The sequence below is a fragment of the Somniosus microcephalus genome, unplaced genomic scaffold, assembly GCF_052327205.1.
Source record: "Somniosus microcephalus isolate GS21.2 unplaced genomic scaffold, FLI_Smic_1.0 unresolved_chr4, whole genome shotgun sequence".
Classification (NCBI taxonomy): Eukaryota; Metazoa; Chordata; class Chondrichthyes; order Squaliformes; family Somniosidae; genus Somniosus; species Somniosus microcephalus.
The window spans coordinates 42,367,541-42,390,841 of record NW_028225182.1 but is presented as its reverse complement, the minus strand read 5'-3'; the positions used below and the strand labels follow the sequence as shown (position 1 = coordinate 42,390,841).

Genomic DNA, 23,301 nt, shown 5'->3' with positions numbered 1-23,301 from the left:
CATTCTCCTCGAGCAGTCGCTTTTGTGTATCCTGTTTAAATAAACCACACACAAATTTGTCTCGTAGTGCATCTGTCAATCCCGTTCCAAACTGGCAATATTTCGCTAATTTACGCAATTCCAGCAAATATTCAGCATTGCTTTCATGCTGTAGCTGCCTTCTGTCGTAAAATTTAAATCGTTCCGCTAGCATCAGCGGCGTGGGGTTTAGATGATCTTTCAGGACAGTAACAATCTCATCGAACGTCTTATCCGCCGGTTCATCTGGTGATAACAGGTGTTTCAATTGCCCGTACGTCTTCGCACCCATTAAATTTAATAATGTTAGAGCTTTATCTTGGTCACGAATTTTATTGGCCTTACAATAATTTTTTACTCTTTCAACATATATGGCCCAATCTTCGAGGTCACTATCAAAGGTGCTAATATTCCCGTGTTTAGGCATTGTAGATTTGCAATTTCTCAGATTTTATTTTCTTTACTTGTTATCAAAGATGGCGGCTTCCCGCTCTTGCCGTCGTCCTCCGCCCACAAAATGGCGGTTTTCCCGCGCTTGGCGGTCTTCACCCGTCCCCCGACGCCGTCTCCCTTCAGCCCCCGAGTGCGGCCCTTATCTTCGCCGCGATCGATAGCCCGCGCTGTGCACCGCGACTCTCGCACCTTGAGCTTCTGCAGCCGCCGCGCCTTTCAGTCCGAGTGCGGCTCTTATCTTTGGTCCCGATCGCTGGCCCGGCTGCGCCCCTCACTTCAAAGCGGCCCGGCCCTTATCTGCCGATCGCTATCGCCCTACCTCTCTCTCTTCCCCAGTCCTGTCTTTACTCCGGTTCACAAGCTGATGGAGGCTTCAGGGTCCTAATGCCTGTCACATCCAGTCGCTGGAAGCTGTCAGGATTTCTGCTGCCCTTCAGTTTTGAGTGGGGTGTTGAGGATTGAAACCTCTCTTCAACGTCCTGTCTTTGGACGAAGCCGCCTGGAATAACTGCCGCAGGGTAAGAGCCTGACTCGTCGCCAGTGTTAAGTATGTGTATTGTATTGAACAATTAACACAAAGACTTAAACGTATAACTCAAACAGGCCTTTACTGGTTGGAGGTAGGGACTGCACATAGGTCTTTACTTCATGCCCACAGGCGGGAACTGAGGGGAGATCAGTACCCACAGTACTATTTATACCCCTATGGCCAGGAGTGGTACTGCGTATCACTACGCCCAACAAGTAGTGCAGTCCTGTCCATAGGTTCAAAGTAGCACACATATTACATACACAACAGGTCCCAGCCGCCCCTCACAGTGTGCGGTCTGGCTACCCTGAAGGTAAAGCCACCTTCGCTATTCGCGAACCTTACCCCTAACTGCCGGCCAATAGCGACCAAAAGCAGGAGGTACAGCTGGGAGGACAGGCGGTTTATCGCAACCGAGGTAGACAGGCTCCTGAAAGAGCGCATTATTGAATGCAGCAATAGCCCGTGGCGCGCCCAAGTGGTGGTGGTAAGGGGTAGCGAGAAGAAACGGATGGTGATCGACTATAGCCAAACGATCAACAGGTACACCCAACTAGACGCCTGCCTGCTACCCCGCATATCAGAAATGGTGAACCAAATCGCCCAATACCGGGTGTTCTCCACCATCGACCTCAAGTCAGCGTACCACCAGCTTCCTATCAGACCAGAGGACCGCCCGTACACCGCCTTCGAGGCGAACGGACGCCTCTACCAATTCCTCAGAGTCCCCTTTGGGGTGACGAATGGGGTCTCGGTCTTCCAGAGGGAGATGGATCGCATGGTCGATGACCACCACTTGCAGGCAACCTTCCCCTACCTCGACAACGTCACCATCTGCGGTCACAACCAGCAGGATCACGACTCGAACCTCGAGAGGTTCCTGAAAACCGCACAAAAACTCAACCTCACCTACAACGAGGACAAGTGCGTTTTCAACACCACGCGCCTCTGCATACTAGGCAGCGTGGTGGAGAATGGGGAAATCGGACCAGACCCCGACCGATTGCGCCCCCTACGGGAGCTGCCCCTGCCCAACACTCCCAAAGCCCTGAAAAGGTGCCTGGGGTTATTTTCTTATTATTCCCAATGGGTCCCCAACTACTCCGACAAAGCCCACCCCCTCTTGAAAGCATCCTCTTTTCCGCTCTCTGCTGAGGCCCACGCCACCTTCAAAAGCATTAAGCAGGATATTGAGCGGGCCACGCTACAGGCAGTGGACGAGAACACTCCATTTCAGGTGGAAAGTGATGCGTCTGACTTTGCCTTGGCGGCCACCCTCAACCAGGCGGGGCGGCCCGTAGCTTTCTTCTCGAGGACCCTCCAAGGGCCCGAGATCAGACACTCCTCCGTGGAAAAGGAGGCCCAAGCCATCGTGGAGGCAGTGCGCCACTGGCGCCACTACCTAGCCGGCAAACGCTTCACCCTACTTACCGACCAGCGGTCGGTAGCGTTTATGTTCAATAATAAACAGAGGGGGAAGATCAAAAATGATAAGATTCTTCGGTGGCGGATCAAGCTCTCCACCTTCGAGTATGACATCATTTACCGGCCAGGGGCCCTTAACGAATCCCCAGATGCCCTCTCACGAGGGATGTGTGCCAGCGCCACCGGGGATCGGCTACAGACCCTCCACAACGACCTCTGCCACCCAGGGGTCACGCGGCTGTTCCACTTCATAAAGTCCCGCAACTTACCCTACTCGATTGAGGAAGTTCGGTCTCTGACCAGGAACTGCCGCACTTGCGCTGAGTGCAAGCCTCGGTTCTACCACCCTGATAGAGCCCACTTAATCAAAGCTACACGGCCCTTTGAGCGGCTCAGCTTAGATTTCAAGGGCCCCCTCCCGTCCGTCGACCGCAATGTTTACTTCCTGAACATTGTGGACGAATACTCCCGGTTCCCATTCGCCTTCCCCTGCCCAGACATGACCAGCGCCACGGTCATTAAATGCCTCAACAGCCTGTTCTGCCTGTTCGGTATGCCGAGCTACATCCACACGGATAGGGGGGCGTCCTTCATGAGTGAAGAGCTACGCCAGTACATGCTGTCCAGGGGTATCGCCACGAGCCGTACCACCAGCTACAACCCCCGGGGTAACGGTCAAGTGGAGCGAGAGAACGGGACAGTATGAAAAGCAGTCACTCTAGCTCTAAGGACCAAGGGCCTCCCTATCTCCCGCTGGCAGGAAGTCCTCTCAGATGTGCTCCATTCGATACGGTCGCTATTGTGTACTGCCACTAATGCCACGCCTCATGAACGAATGTTTAGCTTCCCCCGGAAATCCACCTCAGGCGTATCCATGCCGTCATGGCTCTCCACCCCGGGTCCGGTATTCGTGCGAAGGCATGTGAGAGGCCATAAGACGGACCCTCTCATGGAGCCTGTGCACCTACTCCACGCCAACCCCCAATACGCGTATGTCCGGCACGCCGACGGAAGGGAGGACACCGTGTCAATAAAAGACGTCGCCCCAGCCCGTAACGACAACGACCACAGCAACTCTTACCCACCCACTACTCTTTCATCACCCCCGGAAGAACATCGACCAACGGCACCCCCACCAACTACCCCTTCAACAACCCTGGCGGCACCCCCGGCAGAGACCCAGGAGGCCACCGGGGACAGCCGCGACACCACAACAGCCACGTCGGTCGCAGAGGACTACCAAACCCCCGAACAGACTAAATCTATAGAAGGGATGAATGTGATGAAATATTCCATTAATCACTGCCTGTGACTGTGGTTGGTTTCAGGTTCCCCCTTACCATTGTATTGCCTGTGACTGTGGTTGGTTTCAGATTTCTCCTCACCATTGTATTGTGTATTGGAATGTGTTGTGTGTAGGGCTCCGCCCATACCTGGCCTCTATGTAAGCCAGCTCAGTCTGGCCCCTCAGCCAGTACTGCAGACCTCCATGGAAGATACCTCTCTCCACTGTTATCTAAGTTAATAAAAGCCTTGTTTTGTTTCGCTAACATCTAGTCTCGGGATTATTGAGGCACATCAAGTGACACCCCATGAACAAATTAAAAAATGCATTTCATAACCAATGAATTACTTTTGAAATGTAGTCACTATTGTCAGAAACATGGCAGCCCATCAAGAGCCTACAAACAGCAATGTGATAATGGCCAGATCATCTTATGATGTCAGCTGATGGATAACAATTGGTCAGAGGAAGAACTCCCCTGCTCTTCTTCCAAAAGTGCCATAGGATCTTTTACATCCACCCGAGGGGGCAGGAGTGGCCTCGGTTTAACTTCTCATCCGAAAGATGGCACCTCCGACAGTGCAGCACTGGGGGCGTCAGCCTGGCTTTTGTGCTCAAGGTTTCTATAGTGGGATTTGAACCTACGACCTTCCGACTCAGGCTAGAGTGCTGTCCAGTGAGCCACGGCCAACACCGAAAGCCATTTAAGGGGCCTTCAGAGATGCAATTCCTCAGGTGACTAATCCTGCAGGTTAACAAGCCATCGACAACACAGAAACAGGCTATTCAGTCCAACTAGTCCATGCTCCACACGAGCCTCCTCCCACCCAAACAGCATATCCTTCTATTCCTCCCTCGTGCTTAGAGCTCCCCCTTAAATGCAGCTACACCATTCGCCTCAACCACTCCGTGATAGCGAGATCCACATTCTCACCACTCTCTGGGTAAAGAAGTTTCTCCTGAATTCACCATTGGAGTCATTAGTTAGTTACTACCTTGTAGTTACAGGCCCTGAGTTCTGGTCTTGCCCCCAAGTGGAAACATCTCTATATCTAACCTATCAAACCCAGTCATAATTTTAAACACCCTCAGCCTTCTCTTTCCTAAAGAAGGCATCCCAAACAGGTCAATCTTTCCTAATAAGTCGAATCTCAGTTCTGGAATCATCCTAGTAAATGTTTTGCACCCTCACTAGTGCCGCTATCATTTTTATAATATGGACATCTACCCCATTTACACTCATTATCCCAGTCAGTTATAGAGGACTAAACAACCTCCACTTCTAGTAATAAACTAATCCCAGCATTAAAATTTCCAGGAACGTTGCAATTTCATGGGGCTCAATAATCAGTCCCACTAACCTCACTCCACAAGAGCCCCACAAACCTCCTTAACAAGGGACAAACAGCAGGCCAAGATAACTCGCTCCAGGCAAACACTTCCAAGTTGCTGTTAATAAACTAGTGAAATGGGGCACATACCCCAGTAGCCTGATATCTGGTGAAAAGCTTAAATACACTCAGCAGGCATGCCACTGGGTCAAGAATCATTAATGGAAGTAAATAAATATGGAAAACTTCCCATATTCAGAATGCAAATCCCCAGCCTTGATCAATGACCAAATGCAAGCAATAACCATGACAGATTTGCTAATTTCACCACTTTATTAATCACAAGTTGTTGCGCAGGGTTTGCTTGTGTTTCCTGTACAGGAACAAGGCGATCAAAGAAGCAGAGATCAGAGACACAGCAGTCACAGTCAGGGCCACCATCAGGACCACCTCAGACTCCACACCTAAACAGCAATGAGAAACCAACAGTGAGTGAAGGAAATACTGAGGGGGAAATGGAAACTAGCAGTCGGCCAACTCACCACCTGGAGACCTCTCCTGCATCCGTTGCTCAACCTCATTAAGGGACTCGGTTGCCAGGTCTGTCACATCAGTGTCCAGAATGACCAGGGGTCCAAGGGAGGCCTCACCCTCCCACTTCAATTCAGCATCACTCCCTGCGATATCAAACATTCCAGTTAGAGAGAGAGGGTAAAGGGCAACCTCCAACATCTAGAGAATCAATGTCCTACCAGCTTCAGGTACAAGATCCCTCCTTCCTCTGGAATCAAATCCAAACTCCCTTGTGGCACTGCAGTTGCCCAAGTGACAACAGGCACAAACGTCATTGTTGGATACTTCCAATGGAGCCCAGCTAAACAAGAGAATCAGTTTCACAATCAGGTTGGGCATCACTTCCCCACACAACACATCCCTGAGTGAGAGAGAGGGGGCACTTACACATTCTGCATCTTCTGGAAAGTACAAGCTTTGCTCATGGAATCTCTCCGATCCACTGCAGCAACCTTCAGGTGACAGGAGATGAAAATCTGAGGGACACATTCAACACAAGTGTTATTCAGTGACTCCCTCCCAACTTGGGAACTCAATGAACAGGTGGATTCAGGGGACAAGTAGCAGAATGGATAGCAAGCTGGCTAGAAACAGAGAAAAGTGGTTAATGTTAGCTATTCATAGGATTACACAGGATATACAGCACAGAGGGAATTCAGGAGAAACTTCTTTACCCAGAGTGGGGAGAATGTGGAACTCGCTACCACGGAGTGGTTGAGGCGAATAATGTAGATGCATTTAAGGGGAAGCTAGATAAACACAGGTGGGAGAAAGGAATAGAAGGATATGTTGGAGAGTTAGATGAAGAGGGGTGGGAGGACACTCGTGTGGAGCACAAGCCAGTTATGCAGAATGGCTGTAAATACTTTGCAGTGGTCGGCTTCCTCTTACCAAGGAACGGTCATCTCCAAAGAAGCGGAAGGCATCCAAGTCAAAGTGGAGCTTGTCCAACTCACGCTCGTCTCTTGGCAACACGAAGGTTGAGAAGGAGTCCTCAGCTTTGCTGTCCAGGAGGCAACTGCAGAAATAAATTTTTTTTAAAAGGGACATTGAGTGAATCAAGAGAAGCCAGCGAGACAGGACCAACTGGTGAAAGCAGAGCACTCCTTACCCATTGTAGTCAATGATGCTGTATCTCGGGGTGGAGTCCTCGTCTGGGCTCAACGTAGCAACACAGCGGTCAATGTAGAGCTTCAGGGGCATGTGGTTGGTCATTGAAACAGAGGCCTCAATGTGAATGAGGTCACCCAGGTAGTAGACAGTCGAGGTGCGCTCTGTGAGCCAGTCATCTGAAGTACAAGAGGGACAAGGGTTGGAGACTGGGTACAACTGCCAGTGGGTGACTACAGGAAGTCATTCCCCATCACATACCGTTCATTAGGCGCAGAGAGAATGACAGAAGCCCCTCTCCAGACTTGGTGGAGCTGAAAGGGATCCAGGTGGGCTTGATCGGGTCACTGCTCACATTGCCCTTCCTGGAAAGACAATGGAGCCATTTTAGGACAAGGTCAGAGAACTACACCAGCTGTAGACGTTATTCGCGACAGTGTAAAGAATCTTACCTAAAATAGTGGCACTCAATGGGAACGACAGCTCCATTAGTTCTCACAATGACAGATCCATGGGCCTTGGGGGTGTGGTTCAGGTGGGTGGCGTAGACCAGGAAATCTCCAGACATCTGAAAGACATCAGGTTCAGAAATGGACAACATTCTACTCAGGTGGTTGGAAGTTGTGCAGCCTCAGTAGCTAATGCAAGGAGGGGGATTGCAAGCACAAGACAATTAAACAGATTAAAGACTCAATGAAAGGACAGCTTCACTTCAATAAAAAGGAGCCACAGGTTGATAATTTAGAGCAATGAAAAGAACAAGATTAAATCCTCATTTAATCACAGCTCCTCTGTATTCTATACAGAGACACACACAGAGAGAGAAAAAAAACTGAATATTGTAGATAACAACCATTAAACTGAATCCCCAGGGACCTGAAAATCCACAAGACAAGATGTATGGAAGGAAAAGTTTGAAGAACTAAGTGAAGGCTCAAGGCCAATAGGGCTGAGATCACAAGGTTGGAGACTCAGGAAGACCAGTTAAAGCGAAGCACAATGCACAATTCAACACAAGTCTGAGGATTTAAAAGCAGGAGACAGGAATCTCCTCAACATCAATGACATTTCACCAAAGGTAAGAATAAAGAGTTGGGTCTAATCCATACTCCAAGCTTAGAGCAAGAGTTGAGGAATCACATTACCTTCACTCTGCTGCCACACTCATGCAGCCCATAATCAAAGAGGACGGTGCGGTTCTGAGAGTCGATCCCGGTTGGCCGACAACCTGCCGTCCCCAGGGTCAGGTCAGCAGCTTTAATCAGGTGCCTGGTTCCAAATAAATCCATCTGTACCCTGACCAGCAGGTTGTGCTCTCCACACTGCACCCTCACAGTCTGCAGTGGAGACACACTGCGCCCCTCAGACACACTGAAACCGGAGCCAAAGGGAGACCCAGGAGAAGGGACTCGCTGAGGCCCAGGGGTGGCTTTTACTCTTCTCCATGGAAACCTCTGGCCCCCAAACTGTTGCCAAATATCAGAGGAACAAACAGCTCCAACTAACACCAGCACTGGGAGCAGACCCCTCACTACAAAATCCCCCATAATACTAAACAACTCAACTATCCCTCCACCCATCAACAAGCACCTTTTATACACACAACCTGCAGTCACATTGAGCCAATTAACCCCAAGCTCCACAATTTCTACCAATCACAGAACTCATGTATTTATTGCCAGGAGGGCCTATTTTAATTCGACCAATCGGAGTGACTCTTTTGATTGGGTGGTTACACAAATCAACTGTACACTTTTCTGTGTGGGTGATTAACCAGTTAGTCTGTAAATAAATAAAACTTTAAAGGAACCTGAACAAACTAATTTCAAATTTGATTGCTCTTCTTGATTAAAGCAATTGACTGTAACTTAAGAAAACATTCGACCAATAGGGGTGCTCTTTTGGTTAAACTAATCAACTGTAAATTAATAAAACTTGAAATAAAACTTGACAAAAAAAGAAAAAAAAAGAAGAATAAAAAAAGGAAAAGAAAGACAGAACTGATGGATTTATTGCCAGGAGGGCCTATTACAATTTGGTCAATCACCCCCACCTGAAAGAGTCGCACAAGGGCACATTTTGATGGGCACCATTAATACAGTAGTCATCCACTTTGGATCTAAAAAGAATAGATCAGCGTACTTTCCCAATGGTGAGAAGCTCGGAATTTAGAAAGTTAAGGGGTGATTTGATTGAAGTTTTCCAGATATTAAGGGGAACCGATAGGGTGCACAGAGAAAAACGAATTCCGCTGGTTGGGAGTTCAGGACAAGGTAACATAGCCTAAAAATTAGAGCCAGATCTTTCAGAAGTGAAGTTAGGAAACACTTCTACACACAAAGGGTGGGAGAGGTTTGGAACTCTCTTCCGCTAACAGCAGTTGTTGCTGGGTCAATTGTTCATTTTAAATCTGACATTGATAGATTTTTGATAACCAAAGGTATTAAGGGATATGGGCCAAAGGCGGGTATATGGAGTTAGGTCCCAGATCAGCCATGATCTCATTGAATGAGGCGACAGGCTCGAGGGGCTGAATGGCCTCCTTCTGTTCCCATGTTCCTATGTCTAATGTGGACTTTTTTAGTTGAGCCATAAAATGACATGGGTTGTCCCGGTGTCATCAACAGAGGAACGAATTTATACCTGGCCTCCCTCTTTAAGTTGGCACAACTAACAAAGGAACTCAAACACAGAATGTTCTTTCGACAAAACAACAGGAAACTCATAAAAGTCAATCATCATATTATTACTCGTGTCGATAAGACTCTCCATTCCCTGCGGTGCCCACCGGTTGCGGGAGGCCTTGAGTGTACCGGTGGCCATTGCCCGCTCCCTCTCCAGGGAGCCTGGCATGCAAACACTCGGAGTCCAATGGGTTTTCCAGAAGCTTCTACAAGTGGCTGGATCCGGACGGGATCATTGCCTCATTGAACCGCATCGGAAAGTTGGACCTTAATCAGTTGATATGTACTGTGGGACATTAGTTCGGACAGACTCTTTGTTCTGGTTAGTGGTGTCCTGTCCCTTGTGGGGAGGACCCCTTATAGATGATCAGTGTGGGCCTGAGCTTCACCCACTGCCCCTAACTCGTAGTCTGCAAAACAGGACAAGCTCCCCCGTCCCTGCTGATAACTAAAAGGACATCACGAGGGGGAAACAGTCTATCCAATGAAAACCCCCAAATAGAGGCAAAGTCACTCGAATTGCAATTGTCCTGTTTCATACAGTCTGATAAAGAGTGTGATGGTAAATGGAGACTGTCACACTGGAACAACAACACCAACTTGTCATCATATCGCACCTTTAATGCAGAAAAACATCCCAAGGTGCCAATGGTGGAGTGAAGGAAGGGGAGGATCCACAAATGGCCGAGCTGTGGGAACATGAAATCTGAGGGAGGTGGTTAATAGGGTCTGATCCTCTGAGGTTGGGATTTGCTACCTTGTTTGCGCAGAGCACAGGGAGCTTTACTGTGTATCTAACCCGTGCTCTACCTGCCCTGGGAGTGTTTGATGGGACATTGTAAAGAGAGCTTTACTCGGTGTCTAACCCGTGCTGTACCTGCCTTGGGAGTGTTTGATGGGGTAGTGTAGAGGGAGCTTTACTCTGTATCTAACTCATGCTGTATCTGCCATGGGAGAGTTTGATGCGACAGTCTAAAGGGGGCTTTACTCTGTATCTAACCTATGCTGTAGCTGCCCTGGGAGTGTTTGATGGGACAGTTTAAAGGGAGCTTTACTCTGTATCTGACCCGTGCTGTACCTGTCCTGGGAGTATTTGATGGGACAGTGTAGAGGGAGCTTTACTCTGTATCTAACCGTGCTGTACCTGCCCTGGGAGTGTTTCATGGGACAGTGCAGAGGGAGCTTTACCCTGTATCTAACCCATGCTGTGCGTGTCCTGGGACTGTTTGAAGTGGCAGTGTAGAGGGAGCGTCACTCTATATCTAACCCGTGCTGTACCTGCCCTGGGAGATTTTGACGTGACGTTGTAAAGGGAGCTTTATTCTGTATCTAACCCGCGCTGTAGCTGCACTGGGAGTGCTTGATGGGACAGTGTAGAGGGAGCTGTACTCTGTATCTAACTCATGCTGTAACCTGTATCTGTTACATCGTTATATTATCACATTGTTAAATGGAACTACTTGTTACATTGTTATATGGAACTACTTTGGTTAGTGCATTTATACTGCTATGTGGCACACTGTGTCAGGCAGTGCACAGTGCAAGGTCGGACATCTCGTATCACTCCGCACCATGCGGCAGCAACATCATGAAAGCACTGAGTAAAAGCTGTAAACTAAAAATGAGTTAAAAGCGTCTGTATTACATAGTAATAAGAACACAAGGGGACACAACAGTATCTAACTTATGCTGTACCTGCGCTGGGAGTGTTTGATGAGACAGTGTAGACGGAGCTTTACTCTGTATCTAACCCGTACTCTTGCTGCCCTGGGAGTGTTTGATGGGACAGTGTAGAGCGTGCTTTGCTTTCTATCTAACTCCCCACCCCACAGAGCCCTCTATTTCATTCTCCCTCATCTATGCTACCAGCCTCCTTTACAAATGAACAGGAGGAGTCCATTCAGGCCCTCGAGCCTGTTCTGCCATTCAATTCGATCATGGTCGATCTGTATCTCGACTCCAAATATATCTGCTTCAACCACTCCATGTTCCACATTCTGTGTAAAGAATGTCCTCCTAAATTCTTAATTTGATCTGCTAATGGCCATCTTATATTCCTGCCCCTTTATCCTCACCATCTGGTTGCAGTGGTGCCTTGTTACACCGCCCAATGTTCAACTAAGCAAAGCATTCAACTCACATAAATCAGACAAAAACCTGACAGAGTCAAAGGAGGAGACATTAGGACAGGTAAATGCCTGGACACTGATGTAGGTTTGAAGCAATGTATTAGGAGGAGAGGTTGAGGGTTTTAGGGAGAGAATGTCTGAGCTTAGGGGCCAGATGTCTGAAGGCACGGCCACCAACAGGGGGTGATGGGAGGTGGGGTGGGCGAAGGATTTTGGGCGGGTGGGGGAAATGCACCAGAAGCCAGAGTGCAATGAAAAAGATAATTGATCATTTACCAATCCCCTCAGCACTGTTTGATTCCACTACCCACCCATGTGTGATGGTGGGTGGTACGTGACATCACTATATTCAAAAAGGCAATTGTAACTAACCTTTAAGGGATGTTAAATGTGGAACAGAGCCAGCAGAGTGACAGTACGAGGCCAAGACACACCTACCGCCAGCGGACAAGGAGCAAGATGGCCAATTAAGGAGATGCTGCTTTGGTCTAGTCTCTTGGCCCCGATGTGGGACTGGAACCTTCTCACAGCGGACTCCTAGCTGGGTGTCTGTAACCCCATCTACTCGCTCTAGAAAGATGGCAGAAGCTCCCCATCGCTTTCATCCCTTTACAAAGGTCACAATATTACTGCAGAGAAGCTGGGATTGTTCTCCTTAGAGCAGAGAAGGTCAAGGGAGGGGTTCAAAATGGTAAGGGTTTTGATTAAAGTAAATAAGGAGAACCGGTTTCCACTGGCAGAAGGGTTAGTAAATAACGTCATTGACAAGAGAGCCAGAGGTGAGGTGACGAGACTTCTAATATAAAGAAGAAGTTGTGATCTGGAACACGCTGCCTGAAAGGGCGGTGGAAGCAGATTCAATAGTGTCTTTCAAAAATGGGAATTGGATAAATACAAAGAGGTGAAAATGGCAGGGATATGGGGAAGAGCCGGGGGGAGTGGGACTAATTGGAGAACTCTTTCAAAGAGCTAGCACAGGCATGATGGGCCGAATGGCCTCCTTCTGTGCTGTATGATTCTAGTTGCCATCCTATTAAGGCCACAATCTTATTCCAGGTGCAAATGCCTACTTTCAACTACCCAAAACTGAGCGGTGTGTGGTGAAATTGTCAGTTAAATATAGGCCTCCAAAACTGGTCTAGTGTCATTTAGACAACTTAGTTCAAACCACCATGACAGTGTATTTAAAAACCAGTTCAACACCAATGACTGTAACTCAACCAAGTCACATTTCAATTTTATTGAAGCATTCTTTGACAAATAAAGCAGCTCAATTGAGGGAGAGGATTCAGTTGTGTTTCCTGGACAGTAGGAAGGCCACCAGAGAGGTGGAGATCAGGACCCCAGCTGCCAACGTCACAGCCACGACCAGAAGTAGCTCAGAACACACATCACCTGCCGAGAACGAGAAGCCAATATGGAGTCAGGAGTCACAGGACTGGAATTGGGTTTTCATACAATCAACACTCACCACGATAAGAACTCGGAACATCCTCACGAGTCCCAACAGCTTCACTATCCACCGAATGAACCAGGTCCAGATCTACATCCAGAACGATCAGAGGTCCAAGTGAGGCCTCACCCTCCCACACAGGCTCAGACTCTGCAACAATTAGTTCCATCCAGTTACAAAACATCCTTCTTCACCCTCAACACCCAACACAACATTCCAAGCTCAGATGGGACCTCCCTCCTGCACCTGGAGTGTGGTCTTCCTCCAGATCGCAATCTCTCGGCCCTGCAGTTGCCCCCATCACAACAGGCACAAACCTCATTGGATCCTTCCACCAGGGACAGGCCCAACTCGTTCACCAGGGACCATCTAAACAAGGAAGCAAGCCATCAGTCAGAATGCATCCATACGCCAAAAAGAAAGAGGTCCACCATTCGGGGGTAGATTCCTCTCACCGGTTGGCTGGCTTCTGGAAGGAACAGGCTTTGTTGACCGAATCCGGCCTTTGATCTGCTGCAGCTACTCTCAGGTGGCAACTGATGAAGATCTGCAGGAGACACATCCAGGAGTTACTCAGCGTCAACGCTCACCGTCTTACCTTCCGACATCTGGCCAACTCTTACCAGGTCCCTGGCATCCTCAAAGAAGCGGAACGCATCCAGGTTGAACCAGAGCTAGTCCCGCTGATCTCGCGGCGACACAGAAGGCGAAAGGGAGTTTTCGCCTCGGCTGTGTCAACAGGCAACTGGAAAGAGGGTGGGAAAGAGCTGCCCGATTGCCTGCCTCTCTTCCGCGGCCACGTTCGCGCCCGGGTGGCCCTGGATATGGAGTACGCGGTATCCACTGGCACGCTTGAGGCCTTCCGCGACCGGTGGGCGCCGCGGAGAATGGAGTGCATCATCACCCCCGGCAACCAAATTTTAATTTGATTTGTTAAGGTTCCTTTCAAATTTATGTTAATTTACAGACCCTATCGTTTGCGACCCTTTAAAATGGGAGCACATGGTTGACTTTTAATAGGCCGTTGCCTATGATAAAGAAAGAGGCAGAGATTGGGTTGACCTTCTCCAAAACCATCAATAGGAAGACACTGGGTGATGTCATCAACCAAAAACCAAACCAAAGTGCCCCCATTGGGTGGAGAGCTTTGGGAACCATCGGCCCAAAGTCGCCTGTAAAAGAAAGAAAGACTTGCATTTATATCGCGCCTTTCACAGCCTCAGGACATCCCAAACGCTTTACAGCCAATGAGGTACTTTTTGGAGTGCAGTCACTGTTGTAATGTAGGAAACGCGGCAGCCAATTTGCACACAGCCTGCTCCCACAAACAGCAATGTGATAATGACCAGATAATCTGTTTTTAGTGATGTTGATTGAGGGATAAATATTGGCTAGGACACCAGGGGACAACTCCCTGCTCTTCTACGAAATAGTGGCCATGGGATCTTTTACATCCACCCGAGAGGGCAGACGGGCCCTCGGTTTAACGTCTCATCCGAAAGATGACACCTCCGACAGTGCGGCGCTCCCTCAGCAGTGGCACTAGAGTGTCAGCCTGCATTAATGTGCTCTTGTCACTGGAGTGGGACTCGAACCCACAACCTTCTAGGAATACCGCACCTATCATGAACTCAGGACGTGCCAGGCTCCCAGAGATGAATCTTTTAATTCCTGGAGACTCTGGGACAATCCTGGAGGGCTGCTAACCCGAGCACAGACCCACAAAATAATACAGCAACTGGGCTTTGATGGCAGCTGTTTACGGGGTGAGGCGAGGTGTGCTGGCTGTGTATAAAATGTTAACTGGTTTACTCAAACAAGCACTTCTGTGATTATACATATTTATTGGGAGACTTCCGTGTGAATGCACATCAACTTTTTGTATGTTGTGTATGAGGCTTTGTGTAGACACTCACTAAACCCAGGCGAGACTGACTGCCACATCTCCATTCGCCTGTAGTCTCGACTATTCCAATGCTGACCTTCAACGCACTACCCGCCATTTACTTGAGGCCGTCCAAAACTCAGCTGCCCGTATCCTAACTCGCACCAAGTCCCATTCACCCGTCGCTGACCTACATTGATTCCCGTTTAAGCAACGCCTTGATTTTTAAAATTCTCATCGTTGTTTTGAAATCCCTCCAACCTCCTCCAGCCCCACAACCCTCCGCAAGCTCTGCGCTCCTTCAATTTTGGCCTCTTGAGCATCCCCAACTGGGGAATTTATAATGGGGAACAAAGAAATGGCAGACCAATTAAATACATATTTTGGTTCTGTCTTCACAAAGGGGGACACAAATAACCTCCCAGAAATGTCGGGGAACATAGGGTCCGATGAAAGGGAGGAACTAAAAGAAATCAGTATTTGTAGGGAAATGGTGTTAGGGAAATTGATGGGATTGAAGGCCGATAAATCCCCAGGGCCTGATAATCTACATCCTAGCGTAATTAAGGAAGTGGCCCTAGAAATAGTAGATGCATTGCTGATCATCTTCCAACATTCGACGGACTCTGGAACAGTACCCACGGATTGAAGGGTAGCTAATGTTACCCCACTATTCAAAAAAGGTGGTAGAGAGAAAATGGGGAATTACAGGTCTCGGTAAGCCCGACATCGGTAGTGGGGAAAGTGCTAGAGTCCATTATAAAAGATGTAATAGCAGAGCACTTGGAAAACAGAGACAGGATCGGACAAAGTCAACATGGATTTACAAAAGGTAAATCGTGCTCGACTAATCTACTGGAAATTTTTGAGGATGTCGCTAGTAAAATAGATAAGGGAGAACCAGTGGATGTGGTGTATTTGGACTTTCAGAAGGCTTTCGATTAAGGTCCCACATAAGAGATTTGTATGTAAAGTTAAGGCACATGGGATTGGGGGCAAGGTACTGCCTTGGATAGAGAACTGGTTGGCAGATAGAAAGCAAAGAGTTGGAATAAACGGGTCTTTTTCTGAGTGGAAGGCAGTGACTAGTGGGGTACCGCAGGGATCGGTCCTTGGACCCCAGCTATTCACAATATATATATTAATGATCTAGACAAGGGAACTAGATGCAATATCTCTAAATTTGCAGATGACACAAAGCTGGGTGGGCGTGTGTGCTGTGAGGAGGATGCCGAGAAACTACAGGATGATTTACAGGTTGGGTGATTGGGCAGAAGCAATATAACGTGGATAAATGTGAGGTTATCCACTTGGTGGCAAACCCAGGAAGGCAGATTATCTGAATGGCAATAGATTGGGAGAAGGGGAAGTGCAACGAGACCTGGGTGACCTTGTGCACCAGTCGCTGAAGGAGGAATTTCTTCACCCACAGCGTGGTGAACCTGTGGAATTCTCTACCACAGAACGCAGCAGAGGCCAATTCATTAGATATATTCAAGAAGGAGTTGGATACATTTCTTAAGGCTAAAGGGATCAAGGGGTTATGGGGAGATAGCAGGGATCGGGTACTGAATTTGGATGATCAGCCATGATCGCCTTGACTGGCAGAGCAGGCTCAAGCGGCCTACTCCTGTCTTCTATGTTTCTATGTAATCGCTCCACCATTGGCAGCCTTGCCTTCAGCTGCCTGGGCCCCAAACTCTGGAATTCCCTCCCTAAACCTCTCCAGCACTCCCTCCTCCTTAAAACCTACCTCTTGCACAAGCTTTTGGTCATCTGCCCTAATATCTCCGTATGTGGCTTGGTGTCAAATTTTATTCGATAGGGCTTCTGTGAAGCACCTTGGGACATTTCAGTACGTTGAAGGGGCTACATAAATGTAAGTGGGTAAGTATTGACAACAGTTCTACTGCAGATTTCAGCCAGCATTCACTGACCAGGGTCAGCCACAAGAGATACAAAACTGTGCTCGTTAAGTTGGTATGGATTCTATCCCCACCTGCTGTTGGAGATCCAGTACGGCAACTGAATCCCAATTGGGGACCTAGTATGTTGGTTAGGGATAATTATATTTTATTGTAGGTCCCAAACTCACGTCAGATGTTTAGAAAGAACAATCTTATTTATACAGCACCATACCCAGATTCAGGATGTCACACCAACACCTTAAACATTCACTCCCTCCAGCACTGGCGCACTGCAGCATCTCGCCAAGGCTCCTTCGGCAGCACCTCCCAAACCCGCGACCTCTACCACCTAGAAGGACAAGGGCAGCAGGCATATGGGAACACCACCACCTCCAAGTTCCCCTCCAAGTCACACACCATCCCGACTTGCAAGTATATCGTCGATCCTTCATCGTCACCGGGTCAAAATCCTGGAACTCCCCAACAGCACACTGACCAACTGGACTAGAAGGCAGCTCACCACCACATTCTCAAGGCTAACTAGGGATGGGCAATAAATGCAGGCCTTGCCAGTGACACCCACATCCCATGAACAAATTAAAAAATGCATTTCATAACCAATGAATTACTTTTGAAATGTAGTCACTGTTGTCAGAAACATGGCAGCCCATCAAGAGCCTACAAACAATGTGATAATGGCCAGATCATCTTATGATGTTGGCTGATGGATAACAATTGGTCAGAGGGAAGAACTCCCCTGCTCTTCTTCCAAAAGTGCCATAGGACCTTTTACATCCACCCGAGGGGCCAGAAGTGGCCTCGGTTTAACTTCTCATCCGAAAAGATGGCACCTCCGACAGTGCAGCACTGGGAGTGTCAGCCTGGCTTTTGTACTCAAGGTTTCTATAGTGGGATTTGAACCTACGACCTTCCGACTCAGGCTAGAGTGCTGCCCACTGAGCCACGGCCAACACCGAAAGCCATTTAAGGGGCCTTCAGAGATGCAATTCCTCAGGTGACTAATCCTGCAGGTTAACAAGCCATCGACAACACAGAAACAGGCTATTCAGTCCAACTAGTCCATGCTCCACACGAGCCTCCTCCCACCCAAACAGCATATCCTTCTATTCCTCCCTCGTGCTTAGAGCTCCCCCTTAAATGCAGCTACACCATTCGCCTCAACCACTCCGTGATAGCGAGAGCCACATTCTCACCACTCTCTGGGTAAAGAAGTTTCTCCTGAATTCACCATTGGAGTCATTAGTTAGTTACTACCTTGTAGTTACAGGCCCCTAGTCCTGGTCTTGCCCCCAAGTGGAAACATCTCTATATCTAACCTGTCGAACCAAGTCATAATTTTAAACACCCGCAGCCTTCTCTTTCCTAGAGAAGGCAACCCAAACAGGTCAATCTTTCCTAATAAGTCGAATCTCAGTTCTGGCATCATCCTAGTAAATGTTTTGCACCCTCACTAGTGCCTCTATCATTTTTATAATATGGACATCTACCCCATTTACACTCATTATCCCAGTCAGTTATAGAGGACTAAACAACCTCCACTTCTAGTAATAAGCTAATCCCAGCATTAAAATTTCCAGGAACGTTGCAATTTCATGGGGCTCAATAATCAGTCCCACTAACCTCACTCCACAAGAGCCCCACAAACCTCCTTAACAAGGGACAAACAGCAGGCCAAGATAACTCGCTCCAGGCAAACACTTCCAAGTTGCTGTTAATAAACTAGTGAAATGGGGCACATACCCCAGTAGCCTGATATCTGGTGAAAAGATTAAATACACTCAGCAGGCATGCCACTGGGTCAAGAATCATTAATGGAAGTAAATAAATATGGAAAACTTCCCATATTCAGAATGCAAATCCCCAGCCTTAAATCAATGACCAAATGTAAGCAATAACCATGACAGATTTGCTAATTTCACCACTTTATTAATCACAAGTTGTTGCGCAGGGTTTGCTTGTGTTTCCTGTACAGGAACAAGGCGATCAAAGAAGCAGAGATCAGAGAGACAGCAGTCACAGTCAGGGCCACCATCAGGACCACCTCAGACTCCGCACCTAAACAGCAATGAGAAACCAACAGTGAGTGAAGGAAATACTGAGAGGGAAATGGAAACTAGCAGTCCCCCTAGAGAGCTGGCGGAGGGCGCCGGTCAGCTCCTCCAGACTCAGAGGAGCGTCCAATTTTTCGGCGCCCTCCAGGCCGACCTTCGGCAGGTCCTCCCACAAAACTCCGCGCGCATCCTCGCTGGACGGATCCGGGGAGAACAGAGCCCCATAATAGGCGCGGGTCTCCGCGCGGATTCCCTCCGGATCCGAGACCAGAGATCCGTCGTCGGCCAGCAGCTCCAAGAGCTGCTTACGGACCCCCCGTCTTTTTTCCAGCGAGTAGTAGAAGGGGGAGCCGCGGTCCAGGTCCCACAGGAACTGGATCCGTGACCTCACATACGCGCCTCGGGACCCGACGAGCTGCAGGTCCTTCAGCGCGCCCTTCTTCTCTTCGTACACCAACCGCAGGCCGGGTCCTCGACAACTTGACCGAGACGGGACTCCAGGTCGAGCACCTCCTTCTCCAACTGCCCGACCCGGGCCTCCCGCCTCTTGGTCGACCCCTTCGCGTACTCCTGACAGAAGAGACGGATGTGAGCCTTGCCCACATCCCACCATGGACTCGATCATGAAGTTCCCAACTCTCCTACCCGTAGTCTCTGTTGTCCCTGCACAGGTTTTTAGCGTGTACGGAGCCGTGCTGGCCTTGACGTCGAAGAGATTGAAGAATTCCGTCTTCGCTAGAGACTTGTTACTTTGCTCGTCGAGCACTGCATACATTTTGATTGCCTTCTCCTTTCTCCCTGCAGGATATGCTTTAACCAAGCAGATTTTGGAGCATGAGCGTGGGCTGCTTGCATTTCCGCAAACCTCTGTACACTTGGAGGTGACTGAAGATGTGCTTTCGCTTTGCTCCCCGCTATCCTCTTTGTCAACCGCGGCGCTCTCGGTGGTTGACGGAGGAGGACCTGGATGCAGGGCTGCTATGTGTTTTTCGCTGTTGCACTCAAGGCACTTGATTGTCGCCTTGCAGTCTTTTGCCATGTGCGTAGTCGACCCACAACACCTGAAGCAGATGCGGTTCTCTTTCAGGTATGATGTGCGTTCATCAATGGGCTTGTCTCTAAAGCTTCGACACTTTTTGAGTGGGTGGGGCTTCTTGTGTATAGGACACTGACGATCTGGGTCATCCACTTCATTCCCAGCAGAACTGGATTGGTTGACTGAGGGTTCGGCGGGAACATCTGTTTTGTGCACACTCACAGAGGCTTTGTTGCTGTCCTTTGTGGGTTTCTCTGTTCTCGAAGGAGCGTAACTGCTGGAGGTGGAGAAAGTGAAACTTGGATCATTCCTCACCCTTGCCTGTTGTTGGACAAACCTGGAGAAGAGAGAGAAGGGGGGAAATGCCACTCCATTGTCCTCCTTGTACTTGGATCCCTTAGCTATCCATTTCTCTTGAAGATTGTGGGGGAGCTTTTCCACTATTGGGTTTACCCCGCGAGCCGTATCCAAATACGAGAGGCCGGTCAGGTAACCTTCTCCCTTGGCACACTCCAGTTCGAGGAGAATGTCGCCCAGTTCTCTGAGCTCGACATTATCCTTGTTGGTTAGCTTCGGGAAGTCCTCAAGCTTCTTGAGCAGTGCGTGTTCGATGACTTCTGGTGTCCCATAACAGTCGTCGAGACGTTGCCAAACCAGGTTGAGGCCTGCTGTGGGATTGAGGACGTGCGCTGAGCGAATTCTCTTCGCCTGCCTTGACGACTCGGCTCCGAGCCACTTTATCATCAAGTCTAGTTCTTCTCTGGCCGACAGATTCAAGTCCTTGGTGGTACTCAGGAAGGATGCTCTCCATGACCAATAATCTTCAGGACGGTCATCGAATTCTAGGAGGCCTGAACTTAATAATTCTCGGCGAGTAAGGTACCTGGCGAAGTCTTGTGCGCCTTGCGGCTCGGGCAAGGACTGCTTAGCTGGATTGGCCGAGTGTTGTGGAGGTCTCTGCAGGTGAGTCTTACTCGTTTCTTCTCTTTTAAGCTCAGTGTCTCCGAAAACGGGCCGTTTGTTGCTGGGGTGAGTAGCTAGTTCTACGTCGAGATACCTGAATGTTTCCTTTGGGAGCACTTTGGAGTGTTGTTGGACATACTCATTTGTACGTTGCACTGGACTGAGGGGCTGTTCCAGGTCATATGTTTCCTGGCTGGGCTCCCCGCGTTCGCTCTCCTCATCTTCTTCATAAGCTGCGGCTTCGGCTTTAGCGGCAGCGGCAGCTCTCTGGCTTTGGAGAATGTGGAGAATGGCAGCGAGATCAGCTCTCTGCTTTACAAGGTCAGCTTTCTGCTTCATCATACTAGCGTCGAGGTCGGCTCTCTGCTTCATGAGGTCAGCTTCTTTTTCAGCGAAGGACAATTGCGCTTGGGTGGCCTTTGCCTTGGCACGTGCTTTGGCGGCTGTAGAAGCTGTCGATGACGACGGTCTGCTGGACCGCCGAGATGACCTAGAGGTAACTTTAGGGAACTGTGACTTGGCATCGTTTGCTGGGAGAGCTGTCAGTGACGACGGTCTGCTGGACCGCCGAGATGTTCTAGAGGCTGCTTTAGAGGACTGTGACTTGGCCTCGTTTGCTGGGAGAGGCTCATTCTTCTCGATTGGCTGGTCGACTTCCTCCAGAGTATATTGTTTTCCTGAGCGTAGACTCATGGTAGCTGAGTGGTATCTTCCTGTGCTTGAGCCCGCTGTGCTGCTGTCCTTTTACTGTTCTGCCCTCGCAACGCGATCCTATGCAGAGCTAGACAGATAGCGAACAACTCGATATCTTCCAATAAAATCAAAAGGCTTGACTTTTCTTGTAACGCTTTACTGAAAGATTCTTACTGTAAAACTGAAATACAACACAGAAATGGAAGGACACATTAGTATACAGACGCATAATTGATATGTATACACAAATTTAGGTACGCCTGGGCAACACAGTACATCTGGCAACGAATTACATTTAGCAAGCTGGAAGGCATTCTCTTTAAATTAGCCCTGTACATAGTGTATCAAATACGGCTGCTAGTTAACCAGCTAGACAGAAAAAGTTACAACTAAACATTTTCTACAACATACAGTGTACGCTAATCGTCTATAGCATTCTAAATACTCACAGACAAACAATTTCCAAGACTGAAGCGTGGGGACAATACAACCGAGGAGCACCGTGGCGCAGGTCTTGTTCCGGCGGCAGCTCCACGAGGAATGAACTTGCAGTGCCGTGGGGAGCGTGATGACCTCATCACGCTCGGGGTCGTGACGTCGTCGCGTTTGCCGGTAGTTGCGTCGCTGGCCGTTGGGGCCTAGGTCGGGAGCAGGAGCTGGAGGCCAGGCTGGGCCGGTGCTTGCCGCGGGAGCGGAAGATAGCGGCGCTCCCGGCGGCTGATCGATGCGGCCGAAGACGCTGGGCCGGGCTGTGCCGGCAGCCTTTCTGGAGAGCCGAGTCGGGCCGGCAGCCGCCTCACGCACGTCACGTCGTACGTGACGTGACGTCAGCACGCTAAGGCGCGTCTTAAAGGGGCAATGGCCCTAAACGGTGAGTTAAAGGGGCAACGGCCCTAACAGGTAAGTTATACATATATAAGTAGGTTATGTACATACAGTGAGGTTAAGTTAGAGGGAGAGACAGCACAATGCCTGTGCTGGCTCTTTGAAAGAGTTCTCCAATTAGTCCCACTCCCCCCGGCTCTTCCCCATATCCCTGCCATTTTCACCTCTTTGTATTTATCCAATTCCCATTTTTGAAAGACACTATTGAATCTGCTTCCACCGCCCTTTCAGGCAGCGTGTTCCAGATCACAACTTCTTCTTTATATTAGAAGTCTCCTCACCTCACCTCTGGCTCTCTTGTCAATGACGTTATTTACTAACCCGTCTGCCAGTGGAAACCGTTTCTCCTTATTTCCTTTAATCAAAACCCTTACCATTTTGAACCCCTCCCTTGACCTTCTCTGCTCTAAGGAGAACAATCCCAACTTCTCTGCAGTAATATTGTGACCTTTGTAAAGGGATGAAAGCGATGGGGAGCTTCTGCCATCTTTCTAGAGCGAGTAGATGGGGTTACAGACACCCAGCTAGGAGTCCGCTGTGAGAAGGTTCCAGTCCCACATCGGGGGTCAAGAGACGAGACCAAAGCAGCATCTCCTTAATTGGCCATCTTGCTCCTTGTCCACTGGCGGTAGGTGTGTCTTGGCCTGGTACTGTCACTCTGCTGGCTCTATTCCACATTTAACATCCCTTAAAGGTTAGTTACAATTGCCTTTTTGAATATAGTGATGTAACCTACCACCCACCATCACACATGGGTGGGTAGTGGAATCAAACAGTGCTGAGGGGATTGGTAAATGATCAATGATCTTTTTCATTGCACTCTGGCTTCTGGTGCATTTCCCCCACCCGCCCAAAATCCTTCGCCCACAC

The 23,301-nt window shown here is 49.0% G+C and overlaps 1 protein-coding gene and 1 long non-coding RNA gene across 3 annotated transcripts in view; both read right to left on the bottom strand.

Moving 5' to 3' along the window:
- The window catches only part of LOC147090634 (zona pellucida sperm-binding protein 3-like), a 79,545-nt gene extending 71,277 nt beyond the window's left edge, over positions 1 to 8,268 (bottom strand). The window contains exons 1-9 of one of the 2 annotated variants that reach the window (XM_085977400.1): positions 7,870 to 8,268; positions 7,177 to 7,292; positions 6,986 to 7,089; positions 6,726 to 6,903; positions 6,506 to 6,632; positions 6,002 to 6,090; positions 5,794 to 5,915; positions 5,584 to 5,718; positions 5,356 to 5,505 (exon numbers count right to left, since the gene is read on the bottom strand). In XM_085977400.1, coding sequence (XP_085833526.1) covers positions 5,381 to 5,505; positions 5,584 to 5,718; positions 5,794 to 5,915; positions 6,002 to 6,090; positions 6,506 to 6,632; positions 6,726 to 6,903; positions 6,986 to 7,089; positions 7,177 to 7,292; positions 7,870 to 8,013 — 1,140 coding nt within the window. In that variant the 5' untranslated portion in view covers positions 8,014 to 8,268 and the 3' untranslated portion in view covers positions 5,356 to 5,380. Of the gene's footprint in view, positions 1 to 5,355; positions 5,506 to 5,583; positions 5,719 to 5,793; positions 5,916 to 6,001; positions 6,091 to 6,505; positions 6,633 to 6,725; positions 6,904 to 6,985; positions 7,090 to 7,176; positions 7,293 to 7,869 lie in introns of those variants that run through there. The other variant, XM_085977398.1, reaches the window with a different exon arrangement.
- Positions 8,269 to 21,687: 13,419 nt separating this feature from the next.
- Positions 21,688 to 22,507, bottom strand: LOC147090633 (uncharacterized). The gene is made up of 2 exons (XR_015075291.1): positions 21,996 to 22,507; positions 21,688 to 21,727 (listed from the first exon to the last, which is right to left on the bottom strand). It is a non-coding gene; the product is annotated as an uncharacterized LOC147090633 (long non-coding RNA).
- Positions 22,508 to 23,301: the final 794 nt, after the last annotated feature.